This window comes from Leptonychotes weddellii, chromosome 3, assembly GCF_054177405.1.
Source record: "Leptonychotes weddellii isolate Sample4059 chromosome 3, ASM5417740v2, whole genome shotgun sequence".
Taxonomy (NCBI): domain Eukaryota; kingdom Metazoa; phylum Chordata; class Mammalia; order Carnivora; family Phocidae; genus Leptonychotes; species Leptonychotes weddellii.
Genome location: NC_138371.1, coordinates 27709126 through 27723977, shown reverse-complemented (window position 1 = coordinate 27723977; position 14852 = coordinate 27709126). Strand labels below are relative to the sequence as shown.

The following is a 14852-nucleotide window of genomic DNA, read 5'->3' as shown; positions in this document are numbered from 1 at the left end:
GTGATAAATGTTATAAATGGAGTAGTTTTCCATAATATTAATAGATAAACCCCAAATATCAGGGGATAAAGACGGTGAAAGTATTTTTCTTGTCATATCACAGCCCAGTGAGGTGTGGTAGCAGGAGGATGGGAGCTGTGCTCCCTGCAGTGATGGAGGACCTGGGTTCCTTCCATTGGTAGCTGGGCCATTTTCTAGAGCCTCATCCCCTCCTCCTTGCAGCTGGAAGATGGGACAGGTGGAGAGAATGTACCCTTTCGTAACCACTGATACTGGGGATGTCAATGACCAGAGCAACTCACATGCTATTGGCAAGAACAAGTCTAGGGACAAAGAAGGCTGGGAAATGGGGTCTGTATGTGCAGGAAGAAAGGAGGGACACAGATAGAGTGAGCACTAGTATTCTCTACCACTGTTATAAAAATACTGAGGTGGATCTTGAGAGAAGGGTGGGACTTTGATGGTTGGGACTAGATTTTGCAGTTATGTAAGCAAACACACTGAGGCAAGAAGGCCCAGGCTTGTGGTTGGGGAACAGTAAGTAGTCTTGGGTAGCTAGTGTGTGATAAGGAGCTGACGTTGCCTGCCAGGGGTGTAGACCTTTATTCTCTAGGCTGTTGTGTGCAACTGAAATGTTTCTGAGAGGCCAAGGATACATGATCATGGCTGTGTTTATCACCAGTGTGAAAGATGGGCTAGGAAGTTGAGGGTAGAGAGATTAGAGCCAGTGGAAAATGTTGTCCCAATGTGTCCCTTGTCTCCAGTTTACAGTGTATCCTTCTATTTCTCTCAGCAAGTCTCTGGCTGCCTGATTGCCACTGTATTACCAACTCACTAGATCACTTGGGTGGGAGGCGGTGCAGGGGGACAGTGCTGACTGCCTTCGCTCACCACACTTCTGTACCCTGGTCACCCTGCCTATCAGAACTCCTGCGTCCAGCCTTCTACCCAGGGACATGTCAGCACTGCCAGAACTACCTCCATATCCTACTAGTCCCTGGAGCAGAGTGTGGAACAGGGTTCTCCATAGAAGAACCAATGGGATGCGTTTGTATTTATATGTATTTAATGTATAATAGACATTATATTATACATCGTATAACATATAATGTATAATATATAATATATATGACATATACGTAAGAACATATAATAACTGATATAATGAGACTTATTATAAGGAATTGGCTCGCATGGTTATGGAGCCAGGCAAGTCCCAACAACTGCAAGGTGAATGAGCAAAGCTAAAGACCAAGCAGAGACAACGGTGTAGTCCTGCCCTGAAAGCCAGCAGACTCAAGACCCAGGAAGAGTCAGTATTTCTGTTTAAGTCCCAAGGGCAGGAAAAAGCTAGTGTCTCAGTTTGAAGACAGTCAGGAAGGAAGCATTCTCTCCTACTCAGAAGAACGTCAGCATTTTGGTCCTACTAAGGCCTTCAACTGATGGATGAGGTTCACCCACATTATGGGGGGACAATCTACTTTACTCTGTCTATTGATTTAAATGCTAAGCTCACCCAAAAAACAACCCCCCAGACACACCCAGAATAACGTATGATTAATTATCTGGGTACTTTGGGCCCAGTCAAGTTAACCATAAAAGTAACCATCACACCTGGCATGTGGGCAAATCAAGCAGGTTCTTTTACCAGCAACATTTCACAGGGGTAGGGACACTTTTCTCTTGTTCCAGCAATCAAGACAAATAGGGTCCACCTTTTACCGAATCTCTCACTGTAATAGATACACAGTAGAGTTTAGGGGGTATAGAAGAATAATCTTTTAGTTGCTTATTAGCACTTTGCATTTATAAATCTGTGTGAATATGCACCATCTTATATAATTCTTATATTCCTCTAATGAAGCTATTCTCATTCCCACCTTATAGATTTCAAAAACTAACACTTAGAGAAGTTGAATAGTTGGGCCACGTTCACAGAGTAGTGGGAGCCATGACTGGGGACCTGGCGGCCTTGCTGCACAAACTTGACTCTCCCCCAGGCTGCTCTCTCATGCTTTTCATCCGTTCATTAGTGCTGGTAATAAGGATGAGCATCAGATGACATAATGTACATAATGCTTAGCGCAATGTCTGGTACACGATAAGATCTCAACAAACCTGCTTGTTAGTGGTTGTAGTAAGATTCAGGATACATGTCTAGTTCTTCCAGAGTAGAAGAGATTGAAAAAGTGTACATTTTAAGTAGGTGAGAAAACCAGGTCTGACCCTAGTCTTTTGCTTCCAAGGCCTCAAACCCACGTATTTCCATTGTGGCACAGATGCAAAAAGAGTATTTTTTCCCCTCTACCATCTCTAAATGGTGAGTAGATATAAAGTATCTCATGTTTGGGTTTTTTTTTTTAAAGTACTTTTTGTCACTAAGGCAAATACCTAAATCACCACATAACCCAGCGTATTCATGAGAGAGTCTTGTTTACAAAACCATTAAGGCATGAAAGAGATGGCTTTGTTAATCTTCCACAGAACACGCGTCATGAGCTACTGTCAGCCTTCCGTAGCTGGGAAATGATATTCAGGGTGCACGGTTTTGACTTGCCTTGGGTTGCTGCTAATAGGGTAAAAACCTATTAGCAGGCTTAGATTTCCTCACCCAGGGCTGCCTTAGCTCCCATACAAATCCTGAATCAGTTCTGTAGGAGGACTTATTGATTTCAGGTTGGTTAATGTGTTGGTGCAGATGGCATCTGTGAGATGGACCGAAAGAAAGCCAGGCACCAAATAGCTCTGCCTCCCATTGACCACAGCTTCATTGGTTCTTTGTTTTTTAGAGCTATTCCTCCCCAGTGACAGATGGGCCGAGGCTGAGGTCCCGCCTTCTCCACCACCACATCCCATTCTGGAACTGGGCACTGAAGATTACAGCCACAGGTACTGATAAAATGAGAGCTCATCAACGTTCCCCAGTACAGTGTTTCTAGGAAAACCCAGCAACCTGATTTTGACTCTATTTCTTTCCAGAATGGAAATCTCATAGCATCTATAATACCTTTTCAGTGAAAACTCCTCATAGCTAAAATTAGTAGTTTAGAATGTTCATATTTTGCTTCCTGGAATTTAAGATTCATCATATATTATAAAATATTTAAGAAAATTTTTGAACTTTCTTTTATCATGTTGAAAAACCAGAGAACTTAAAAGGTTCTATGGGAAGGTATAAAACAAAACTGAGAGGACATAAAGCTTAGTTGATTTTTTTTCTTTTTTCATTTGTAATTGGCAAACCCTAAAGATATTTTAAAAATAAATGTTCCAAGAAAGTTAGTGGAATCTAAAAATTAAAGCAACACCATATATAATCTAAAATATTGAAAAGAGTGCCCAATATTATATCCACTCTGTAATAGAAACCAAAAAATCAATAATTTTTAGAATCTCACAAGCATGAGAGAGAGAGATTTACTAAGTATACACACCATCTGACTAGTGGAATTCATAGATTTCGTTCTTCTGATTAGTTTTAAAAATCATTAACTTGTCCCTTTGCTATTTTCTGTATTTATTATGGCTGTTAAAAACTGTGTATTTTATTCCATTCTATGTCCCAGGATAATCCTGTGGAATTTTTTCATTTTTCTTGCAGCAATGCTGGTGTCATTCCTATTATGCTTTTTATTACAATCTGCTAAAAATAAAACACCACCAAAAGAGTATAGCTAACTCTTTTAGCTGGAAGCTTACCTATATTTAGCTATCTCTGATTCCTTCATTTTTGAAGTCCGCTATCTGACTCAAATCCAATTTCACCAACTGGGTGGATAATTACAGTAATGTTCTAGATCAGTTTTCTAGGGGTTTCTTGAAAGAAAATGTAGACATATTTAATTTTGTCCATTCATTTCCATTGCCTGCCTCAAACCTGAATCAAAAATGGCAGTTTGGTGGCCATAACAAAATGCATTTAAAAAATAATTTCATTCATTCTACTTTACTGTTTATTCTGTATATATATGCAAAAGTGTTGGAATAATGCAAAGATGAATCAGATATAAACCCTACCCTCAAGAAGATGGTAGGCCAGTAGGTAAAACGATAACTAGCACACAAGGGACAAAGTGGTATTTACCAGAAGGTATAGAGAAAATGCTGTGGACATCCAACACAGAGGAGATGCTTCCAGATAGAGGAATCAGGGAAAATTTATGGGAAAAGTGACATTTCAACTAAACCTCAAAGTATGAATCAGAGGTGGACATGAGAAAAGCCCAGGAAGGAGGGGAATTTCAGAGAGAGGGAAGGGTAGAAGGAACAGCATGGCAGCTGGGAAAGGAAGTTGATTTGTGCAACTTGTATCATGGCTGACTGGCCAGATGCTAGAGCGCAGAGTGCAAAGATAAGGAATGCAGACTTCCTTCATTAGATGGTCAAACCTTGTGGTAGGGTTTCAGCAGTGAGCATGATAAGACCTGGGTTTTAGTTGTGCACAACAGGCATTAGGGAGATGGAGAAAGGTTAACATCCACTGGAAGCCAGAGACTCTTTGGACATTTTCTAGGGCAGTAGCAGTGAAAGGTATTAAGGATCTGTGCTGGGGAGGGTGGGGAGAATCTTTCAGATGAGAAACCTCTTCAGGTGAGAGAGGGCATCAGAGATATTGCAGAGATGGAATTATCAGGAATTAGCAATGGCCTTTTTGGCTTCTTCAGTGTCTCCACAAATTTCTTGGGGGGGTGGGGTGTGGCGGGAGGTGTTGATGACAGTCTCAGGTTGAGTGAGTTCAGTTGTGGATGGGGAAAGTCATAAACAAGGATAGGGACTGGCAAGAGAAGAGATTGGGCTGGCCAGAATGAAGAGAGGAACAGCATGGCTGGAGAGGAAGGGGCAGAGCCAAAGACATTTTTGAGATGGAAGGAACAAATGTAAAGCTTTGAAACTCTTCCCCCTGGGATCTCGTGACCTGCACCATCCTGCAAGCTGCTGCATTGCCTAGGTGACCGGCAGCAGCGAGGCGGTGGGGGGGGGGGGGGGGTTTGGATGTGTGGAACTTGGGATGGAGGAAGGGTTGGAAGGGACCAGGAGGGCTGAGCAAGGAAGGCCGCCCTGGCTTTCAAAAAAAAAAAAAAGTTAAAAGCCCTCTAAAAGGGAAAAGTGGTGGTTTAGGGATGTAGCCAGCCTTCTGAAACAGAACACAACTATTGCATGAGAAGTGAGATGCAGACGTGATCAGACTTCATGCCTGTTATCTTGAACCAAAATGACATCAGGAATTTACGGAAGTTACCTGTAGTTATGATGTCATCAATTATGGACAAAAGTTTAGAATATATGTGTCTAAATAAAAAATAAATACAAAGGAAGTATATTTTCTACTGTGATCTCTCAGAGAGGGTTTAAGGCAAATTAGGAACAGACAGAATATATTGAATTTTATTAACAGTTTAGACAACATTTGGTTATTCCCTACATGATCATATTTTTTTCTTTCTCCATTCCCTCTGGGTTCTCTGGGTCTGTCTCTCCCCTCCCTCCCTCCCCCCCTCCTTCCCTCCCTCCCTTCCTTTCTGTATCTACTCTCATTCATAGTAGCCAGTTGTTGAAGCCTATTCATGGATGGACACCTGAGATTTCAGAATTTTTTTTTTTTTTTTTTGCCATACCTCTCAAAATCTTCTCCTTCCTTTTGATTTCTGACAGTTCTCCTTGAACATTCATGGCTGGGTCTTATATGTCTTTCACATTCCTGATTTGTCACCACATTCAGGACGCTGGCATATGCTTCCTGCTACCTTTATTGATTCATTATGCAGCATAATTTGACATTGAGTATCATTTCTATTTGATAGATCCCCTGGTTGTTCATGCTGAAGACGTGGCCTTTATCTAAACCGTGGCTTTGGCCTGCTGTCAGCTCGCAGCTTCCCACAGCCTCTACGGCAGCCCCCTGAGCCATGAGCACGTGCTGACTTTCTTCAAAATTAAAATATGTCAGATTTTATAGTTAATCACCGTGTCACCCTTTCCCTCCAAAAACTTCCAATAAAATTACAAATGGTCTTACTAGTCTCACTTACATGTCTAAAATGTTTTCACACTAACTAATTCAATACTACACTTCATTATTTAAGTGCACTGTATAAGTTCATAGACCAATGCACAGTATATTGGCTCTAATCCTGTAATTTCTCATATTACACTCCCCTTCTTAAATATCAGCCTTATCTTGCCTTATTTCTAATTTTGTACCATGGCAAAATGGGTCCTTCTCTCGAAGGTTTCAAAACGTACACTTGGTCATATTCAAAGCAATGGCAACTGGTGTGTAAATCGCTATCATCAATTTAATGGATATATTCAGGTATGCATAGTGTGTATACACACACACACACACTCACACACATATATATGAACATTTGTTACACTCATTTGTAGAAAGCGGCTTTTTTAGTTCTTTTATCAGCCTTCATTATATGTAAACATTTTTACCAAAAAATTCACTTTATTTAGACTGACCCTTACCTGACGTTACTGCATCAAGGGGCATTGCCACCTTGCTTTCTTTAAAATGGGGATGGGGATCATTGTTTCCCGAGAATCTCAAGAAATGTGAGTTCTTGTATTTAATTTGTCAATTAGTGCCTAGTTTGGTAAAGTAAGACAATAAAGTGGGTTAACCAGTGTGTGCCTCAGTTAGGTAGATTCCCATAGTCTTCCTTGAGCAGAGCTCTGTAAATGCAGTGCTACCTAAGTTTTAATGAGGAATATTCATGTTGGTCCTAAACCACCTCCTCAAATGGCTTTCGTTGTAACACAGGGCATCTGTTTGGGTTAACTCTTTGCTTTCCTTTTATTTCATGGTATGTAGCACTCTACTGAAACACAAAGCTAACCTAAAACGCAAGCAGCATAAGAGAGGGAGTGAATCTGCCCCAAAGGGAACGTTTGGATGTTCCTGGAGTACTTATCAGCAGCACCTGTGCCCCGGGCTGGCCACCATGTCAGCCAAAGCTTTTGTGGCTCTGAGAAAAGGCAACATGAAGAAGCCACAGTTTGGGTCCTCACTTTGCCACTGGCCATCTGTGTGACCTTGGAACAGCAGCTCCTCTTTGGGCCTCAGTGTCTTATCTACAAGATGAGGAGTTAGATGAGGTGACCTTTAATGCCTCCCGGCTCTTAAATTCTCGATTCTCTGAAGGCCATGAGTCTTTCTGACACTAAAACCACATCATCACAAGAGATCAAAGGATGTGAAACTAAGTGCAAATAAAGGTCGAATACCACATTTAAAGGCAAGTGCTTCCAAAACATCAAGGCTCAGGGGGAAGCTCATGTTCACAGTAGCCCCTCAGAATTCTTCTTTAAAATGGGCCGAAACAATCCGAGCGATGCTGTTATGCAAGGCCAGCGTCCGTAGCCCTGTGGTGCAAGGAGATTTACTCACACCTGGCATATTCTGTCATCACTCCCTACCACATCTAATATACTCCATATAGGCCACTGGTTTTATCGATTGAAAATATAAGCCAGACACCAAGGAAGAAGCCAAACAAACAAAAAAGCTTTCTAAAGAGTAGATTTGAATTTCTTGAGAAACTTTCATGAAACCATGTATAATTTCTTCACTGAAGAGCGTCTCAGGCCCTCTCTAGCCTACAGAAATAAAGAAAAGATTTAACAGCTCACTTTGATCGAGCTCTCATTGTGTTCTAGGCGTTACTGTTAGCATATACCATACCTTCATTTCTTACAACAACTCTATACATCCTAATACTCTCTCTTGCGGGGACTAGTACACTGAGGCCACGCGCCCTGGCTCAGGGCTCTCTAGCCCAGGTTCCTGACCATCACGGCACATTACCCTTAGCTCCACTCGTGCTGAGCATAGCAGAAGGGATAAACTTGTTGGAGGCACCATGCTGTATACTTGAAACTAATGTAACATCGCGTGTCAACCTTACCGCAGTTAAAAAAAAATAAATAATATTTGTTAAAAAAAAGGAAAAAACCTGAAAATAAATAGAAGGAGAGAAGGGCTCTTAGTCCCAGGTCTACCGAGACCCTGACCAAAACAGAGAAAGAAAGAGACTGGAAAAAATCGTATAGATGACTCGAAAAGCAAAAATGTATGGTCATTTGGGAAGCAAAAGCGGGTCTATTTATTTACCTGCTTAGTTGTTTCCTAAATGCTCCCACTGGCATCTACTCTGTGTCAGAATCCATTCTCCTGACTTTACAAATCTTTTTATTTTTACTTTACAAACTCATTGTATCTCTCAAGAACCCCGTGAAGTAAGGAGTGGAGTTAGACCCATTTTATGCATCAGGAAATTGAAGCACAGAGAGGTTCAGTGCTGGGTGTAGGCCCCACAGCTAGTCAGGGGCAGAGCCGGGATTTAGAACTAAGCAGCACTGCTTTGGCATCTGGGCTCTTGAGCTCTGTGCTCTGCTGCCTGATGCGGGTACTTCCGTAAGCCCCCCACTGTATTACAATAATGGGGGTTCATTTATTGACTCAGCAGTATTACTATTGCTGCATTTTAATTTTAATAAAGGCAGTATTGAATGTGCATAACTAATGAGTTTCAAGGAAAGATGAAACTTATTTTGGTATATTTGGTTAAGAAATTGAGATCCCCTGTACATTTTTGAAGGATTCTCATTCATGATGGTTCATTTTTTTTTATTGTTGCTTTCCTGTTTACAGTGTCAAATCCCAACTGTTTGAAAACCTCAACCTCAGTACTTTCAGATTTATCGGACACTTGATTTGAGTTTCACTGTATTTAAGACTAAAGTTATGCTGAAATGAGCCACCATATTAACTTTCTCAATATATGAGAATACGAGGGGAGAAAGCAGCTGTAATTTAATTTACAAAATTTATAAATATGATTTATTTCTAGACCAAGAAATAAAGCATTGTCTATAATTCCCTTGTATAATCCCCTCCATCCTCAAGCCAAATAAATAAAATATTTAGCAGAAATAGAGTTCTTTGAGATTGACTACAAGTACTGGGAAGCCCATAAGGGCATTTAATATATCTGGTGTCTAAACTGTGCTTTTCTTGTTCTTTCCTTTTTGTGTTATTAATGAGTAGACTGTGTGCTCGGTATGAATGTTAGTTTCAGGAAATAGGCCTAAATAAAGTCGGAGACCAAACCACTGCAGCCGGCAGTCTTTCAGCAGGATGGTCTTCTCTAAAGTACACAAGCCTTTACTTGTTTTTAAAGGAAGGGCATGCTTAGCCCTCAGAGATCTCTTAACCCCGCTTCTAGGCTCTGTGAGTATCTGCTGACCTCCTCCAGTTCCTTCCACGCCTGGCTTTCCCATTTGAAGTTATGTATTGTACAGCAGGATCCCAATTAGCTGAAATCAGTGAAGAGGAAAACATGATATTAACCAGAGAATATTTTATTTAAATTGTGGAGTGTGATAAAATACATAAAAATAGAGTTGCTACATCTCATAAAAGCCACCCGAGATTCCAGAATCGGTTGAAAATACATGGTTGGGAGCTGGAGAGGATATGAGGTGGGGCTGGGTTCAAAATGAGAACTGCTTCCTTTACCAAAAGAAAAAAAAAAATTTTTTTATTCCAAATCTAAATACGGCGTATGGCTTCTTTCCACAGCTCTGGGGTGGATTCAGCAGTATATTTTCCAGATCAGCACATGCACTTCAGATCTGTGACACCGGCCAGGCAGCCTGAATCGATGAATCTGAAAGCCTCCAAGAGCATGGACCTTGGTAAGTGAGGGTGAGTGACATCCAGGTCAGCACGCCAGCCTTAAGCCCATCTATCTTCCTGAATGTCCTCCCTTTGTTGCCTCAGCTCCAACCTTAGGGGGCGAAGTCGGCCCCAGGCTGGAGGAGGGGATATTGGTCTCACACATTTAATTGTAATTACCCCTCTTTAAAAGAGAGATGAATGACATTTTTATAAGGCGGTCCATATTGGTCAGAAAAATACGATTATTCCTTCCAGATGATCTGGATGCCGTCAGCATCAGTGACTCACCTGCCTTTGTATTTGCACTCTCACTTCTATCAGTGACTTTGCCGTTCTCATGAACATACCCGCTGCGGGGCCTGGGAAGATAATAGGGTTAAATGAATCCTCTTCCACGGGGTTTCCTATCTCTATGTGCAGTGGACAGGGATGGCAGCAGTGATAAATCTTCCCGATTTATCTCTTGAAATGCCCATCTTCAGATCCTGTTAACACTGGAGGGGAAAGGGTTCCTTGAGTTTGCCAGATGGAGGCTGTCAAGGTACCCTGGGTCCATGCCTGAAGGACCTCACTGAGGTTCTGAGCTCCGCAGGGAATTTCAGGGTGACTCTTGGCTGCTAGTGCAGAACGAGGGCCCCCTGGAAACGATGTTCTCCAGGTCCTACGATGTGGGACCCCAGAAGACATTTCAGACACCCAAGCACATTGCTGTGCTCTCACGGGCTGTTGGAGAGAGAGGACTATGAGGGAAGGGTGCAAGTGCAAAATAAATCCCCAGCAAATATTCATTGCTGCTGGGTGCTCACAGGCCGTGCTTTGCAAATGTTTTCTCTTGAGACGTATTGCATATTTCATTAGTTAGCAACAAGAATATAGAATAATCAAAACCATGTGCTCCACAGAACAATCTGATAAATAGTGCTTAGCTCTTACTCATTTACAGGAGTTCAGAAAAACGTTCAATCATGATGAAACAAGAGAAATTGATTCTATTTTCTACAAATTAACTAGATCACTAGGATACATTTGCTCTGATCACCTATAGCAAGAGAGGGATAGAAAAGCTGAGCCCTGGTCAGAAAAGGGGATTTTCTCCAGCATGAACCTTTGACAAACCAAAGGAATCATGTGTGACAGTGACCGAGGTTATTACTAATAATTTGAGGAGCAACTGATTTTTATAAAGTGCTTGATAAACATCTTTTGTTCTGTCTTCCCAATTACTCTATGAAGAAAACAAATAGATAAAAATCTCTTTTAATTTGGGGCAAGAATATATTACTATTTTCCTCATTTAGTTAAAACAAAAAGTTCCAAAAAACTCTCTGCAAAAGAAAAAAAATGGCACCCATTTTAAGAAAGAAAAGCTATTATCAAATCTGTAAAAATAAAGCCTAAGGTGTATCCAGAAACAGTATTTCTGTTTATATTTTTTTGTTTCTGAAAACTTTGTTTTTGAGAAGTTTTCTATTTTTACATTGAAACAGCCCTTCCAAAATATGTATAGGTAGCAGTCACTCATTGCATTCTATTGGACTTACACCATAAGCGACAATAGTAATGTTTGTTCAGTTTGCCTCATTGGGTAGAGGTCCCGAGCTGTTTTCAGGACATAGGTGCCAAAGCTGTGGCTTAAACGCACCATACAGCAGAAGTGGTAAAATTTGGTATACAAATATTTTATACACCATCAAAGTTTGGTCTCTTCCAGGAAATGCCAGTTTAAAGCTAACAGTCTTGCAGAGGGCAGCATTCTAGAGCCATTCTGAACCCCTGTCCCCAAAACAATTGAGGGAGCTCAATAAACATGTTGATTTTCTTAGCACATAAGCTCAGATGATACCAGATGGTAAACATTTGGAAGTGTCTTTCCTGTTTGGTTAGGTGAAAAGATTATTGTGAAGTCATTTCATTTTCTATAAGTAGCAGTGGGCAACCTAAGGAATTATTATATTTACTAAAAAGGGTGGTGGCTATGCTTATAAAGATATCAGGGTCAAGATCCAATCTTCAAAAAGTAAAAAATCAATCATCCATCCATCCATCCTCAGGTATTTAGGCTGAATATCAAATCAGTGCTTTTGACTATTTTTGGACCTGGAAAACTAGCAGTTTCATATGGTTCAAAACTTAAAAAAATAAAACCTTTTATCTATCTAGTCCTTTATGTTGGATAGTTCTCCTTTCCAAAGTCTACAGGAATCTTTGAAGGCTAACGGTCCCAATTAGTACCTTTGTTTTTGTTTCATTTTTGTTGCTGAGTCTAGGCTAGCATTTTAACTTGCATATTATGTTCAAATTATTTTAAAGGTGAGTGAGTTCCATTTACTTAATTTCACTTATGTTTCAAAAGATAGACAGCTCTTGTGAGAAAAAAGTATTCTCATCCCCAGATAGAAACATGATTGAAAAATAGTTGGCTATGTATACATACGTAGCACTTTATTTGCTGCACCATCTACGTACATATATCTATATCACATATTGTGTTTCTTTATAATAGTTGTACAGTTTTATGTGAATGAATCTGGATTTGCAATTTGCTTTTTCCCTTTTGACTGAATTTAGGATTGAGAGTTTAGGGTATTTTTTGTTTTTTTTTGTTTTTTCAGGGGATCCATTTGTATTTCACATTCTGTGATTTGCTAATTTATATCCTTTGCCAAAAATGTTTCCATTTCTTAATTCTTTTTGTCTTTAGAATGTTGTTATGGGGTCACCTGGGTTGCTCAGTCAGCTAAGCGTCCACCTCTTGGTTTTGGCTCAGGTCATGATCTCATGGATTATGAGATCAAGCCCCATGTCAAGCTCCCCACTCAGTAGGGGGTCGGCTTGAGGATTCTCTTCCTCTGCCCCCCCTCCCCCGACTCTCGAGTACATGCACTCTCTCTCTCCCAAATAAATAATCTTTTTTGGGGGCACCTGGGTGGCTCAGATGGTTAAGCATCTGCCTTCGGCTCAGGTCATGATCCCAGGGTCCTGGGATCGAGTCCCACATCGGGCTCCCGGCTCAGCGGGGAACCTGCTTCTCCCTCTGACCCTCTCCCCTCTCATGCTGTTTCTCTCTCGCTCGCTCTCTAAAAAATAAATAAATAAAATCTTTAAAAATAAATAAATAAATAATCTTTTTAAAAAAAAGAATGTTATTATTTATGTTGCAAAGAATTTCTTTCAATCCATTATTTGTCATCTTAGTTTGATTATGATATCCTTTACTGTGAAGAAAACTTCAGTCTCGTAATAAAAAAATTTCTATCTTTTCCTTTATGACTTCTGGGTTTTATACTTATCACATTATTTTCTTCTAGTACTTTTGAAGGCTTTTTTTTTTAATATTTACCAATCTGTAATATATTTATCCATGGTGTGTGAGGTGGAAAAAATGTTTATTCATGACAACAGGCAAATTATTAAGAACATTTATTGATTTTTACATCCTTTCCCCATTAAAGCAGAATACATTAACATTGAATATTGTTTCCTTACATACATTGGTCAGTTTCTAGACATATTCTATTGACATATTTGTCTCTTCCATGCCAATGTCACCTTGTTTATATTATCAATATGCTATTACACTCTATTTTGATAACTTACAGGAAAAATTTCCTCTGATTTTTCTTCTTTTGTAAAATCACTTTGGCTCTTCATATACATTTACTCTCCCACATGAACTTTAGATCAGCTCAACAAAATGAATTTAAAGATTAAATAAGAATGCTTCCACTGTGTGTGTGCATTAATTATGACTTCATTGATGGTTCTTGATAGAAGAAATGTTTATATCACGTTACATAAATGTCCTTGTACTCCTACCTTCCTAAAAAAGTTTACTCAGTCAGATTAATGAGATGTTGAATTTTATTAAGTGAGTTTTAAGGATCTATACAGAATGACCATGTGTATTTTGTTCATTATTAATATAATGAATTATAGTAATAGATTCCACAATAGTCAAACTTTGTTCTTTCTGAATGGCTCGAAATTTTTCTCTGTACTCAGAAAAGGTAGAAATGAACAGTGCGTTATCTATGTGCTGTAAAAGTAGGTATAAAACTTTGATTACAATTTTACTCAATCTCATTAATTCCTATATATCCATTATAGATTTTTTTTGAGGCCATTCTGCTTCAATATTTTGTAAATACTTTTGCTGGCATGCATGTGGCCACCTTTAAGACAGAACAGAAATGATTAAAATGATGAATAAAAGGAAATTTATTTTTAAATAATTGGATGTAACTGTGCTTATGCATAGAGGTTAGGGTGTCATTTTCTGGGTTTTCCAGAAAATCAATCTTTTCCTACTAATTGTAGACTTTCCTCTATTTATTTGAATTACCAGAATTACTGTGTTCGGTCTGGATCCCTTTAATTTGCTCATAATTGAGCTTGTGTGGGTGTTGAGTTGGAAGCTCTCAGGAGCTGAATAACACAGCTGCCTCTTTGGCCTTTGGCATAGGGTTTTCCCCCAAAGAGCTGTCCTTTTGGCAGTATGCCAGAGAGTTACATTCAAAGACTTTTTGATGAGACATAAACATCTTTAATTTCCAAGCCTGGTGTCTTATGACCCCGTTAATACTATTTAAGAATTAACCTGAATTATTCAAGGGACAGTGCTTCAGTATTTTGGCTCATTCCCTGACCTAATCTATAGGCCCATTGAAAGTTCAGTTTAAAATACTATTTCCCACAAGGTTGTTGTTTTTTTGTTGGTTGGGTTTTTTTCTTTTTTCTTTTTTTTTTGTTTTTACTTTTGTTTCAAATTGGCCTTCTCCCATTTCAGAAGGGTGTTCTGTAACACAGAGAAGACTGAGGACAGTGCAGATGGAAGCCTGGCCAGCTGTCCTGCCTGTTCAATGAGAGGAAATGAGCTTCAAGTGATGCATGAGGCAGTCACACAGAAGTTTAGGAAGTTCCCTGACAATGAAGATTGTTAACATTCCATGTCCCATAGTCTCTTTTTTTTTTTTTTATTTATTTATTTATTTTTTTATTCTTATGTTAATCCCCATACATTACATCATTAGTTCTAGATGAAGTGTTCCATGATTCATTGTTCGTGCACAACACCCAGTGCTCCATGCAGAACGTGCCCTCCTCAATACCCACCACCAGGCCAACCCATCCTCCCACCCCCCTCCCCTCTAGAACCCTCAGTTTG

The 14852-nt window shown here is 39.8% G+C and overlaps 1 protein-coding gene across 4 annotated transcripts in view; it reads left to right on the top strand.

The window, feature by feature from the left end:
* Positions 1-14852, top strand: part of PARD3B (par-3 family cell polarity regulator beta) — a 985082-nt gene that overhangs the window by 600491 nt on the left and 369739 nt on the right. For all 4 annotated transcript variants that reach the window (XM_081813815.1, XM_081813816.1, XM_081813818.1 and 1 more), the window contains 2 exons: positions 2790-2889; positions 9590-9705. In XM_081813815.1, the coding sequence (XP_081669941.1) occupies positions 2790-2889; positions 9590-9705 (216 nt within the window). The remainder of the gene's footprint in view (positions 1-2789; positions 2890-9589; positions 9706-14852) is intronic.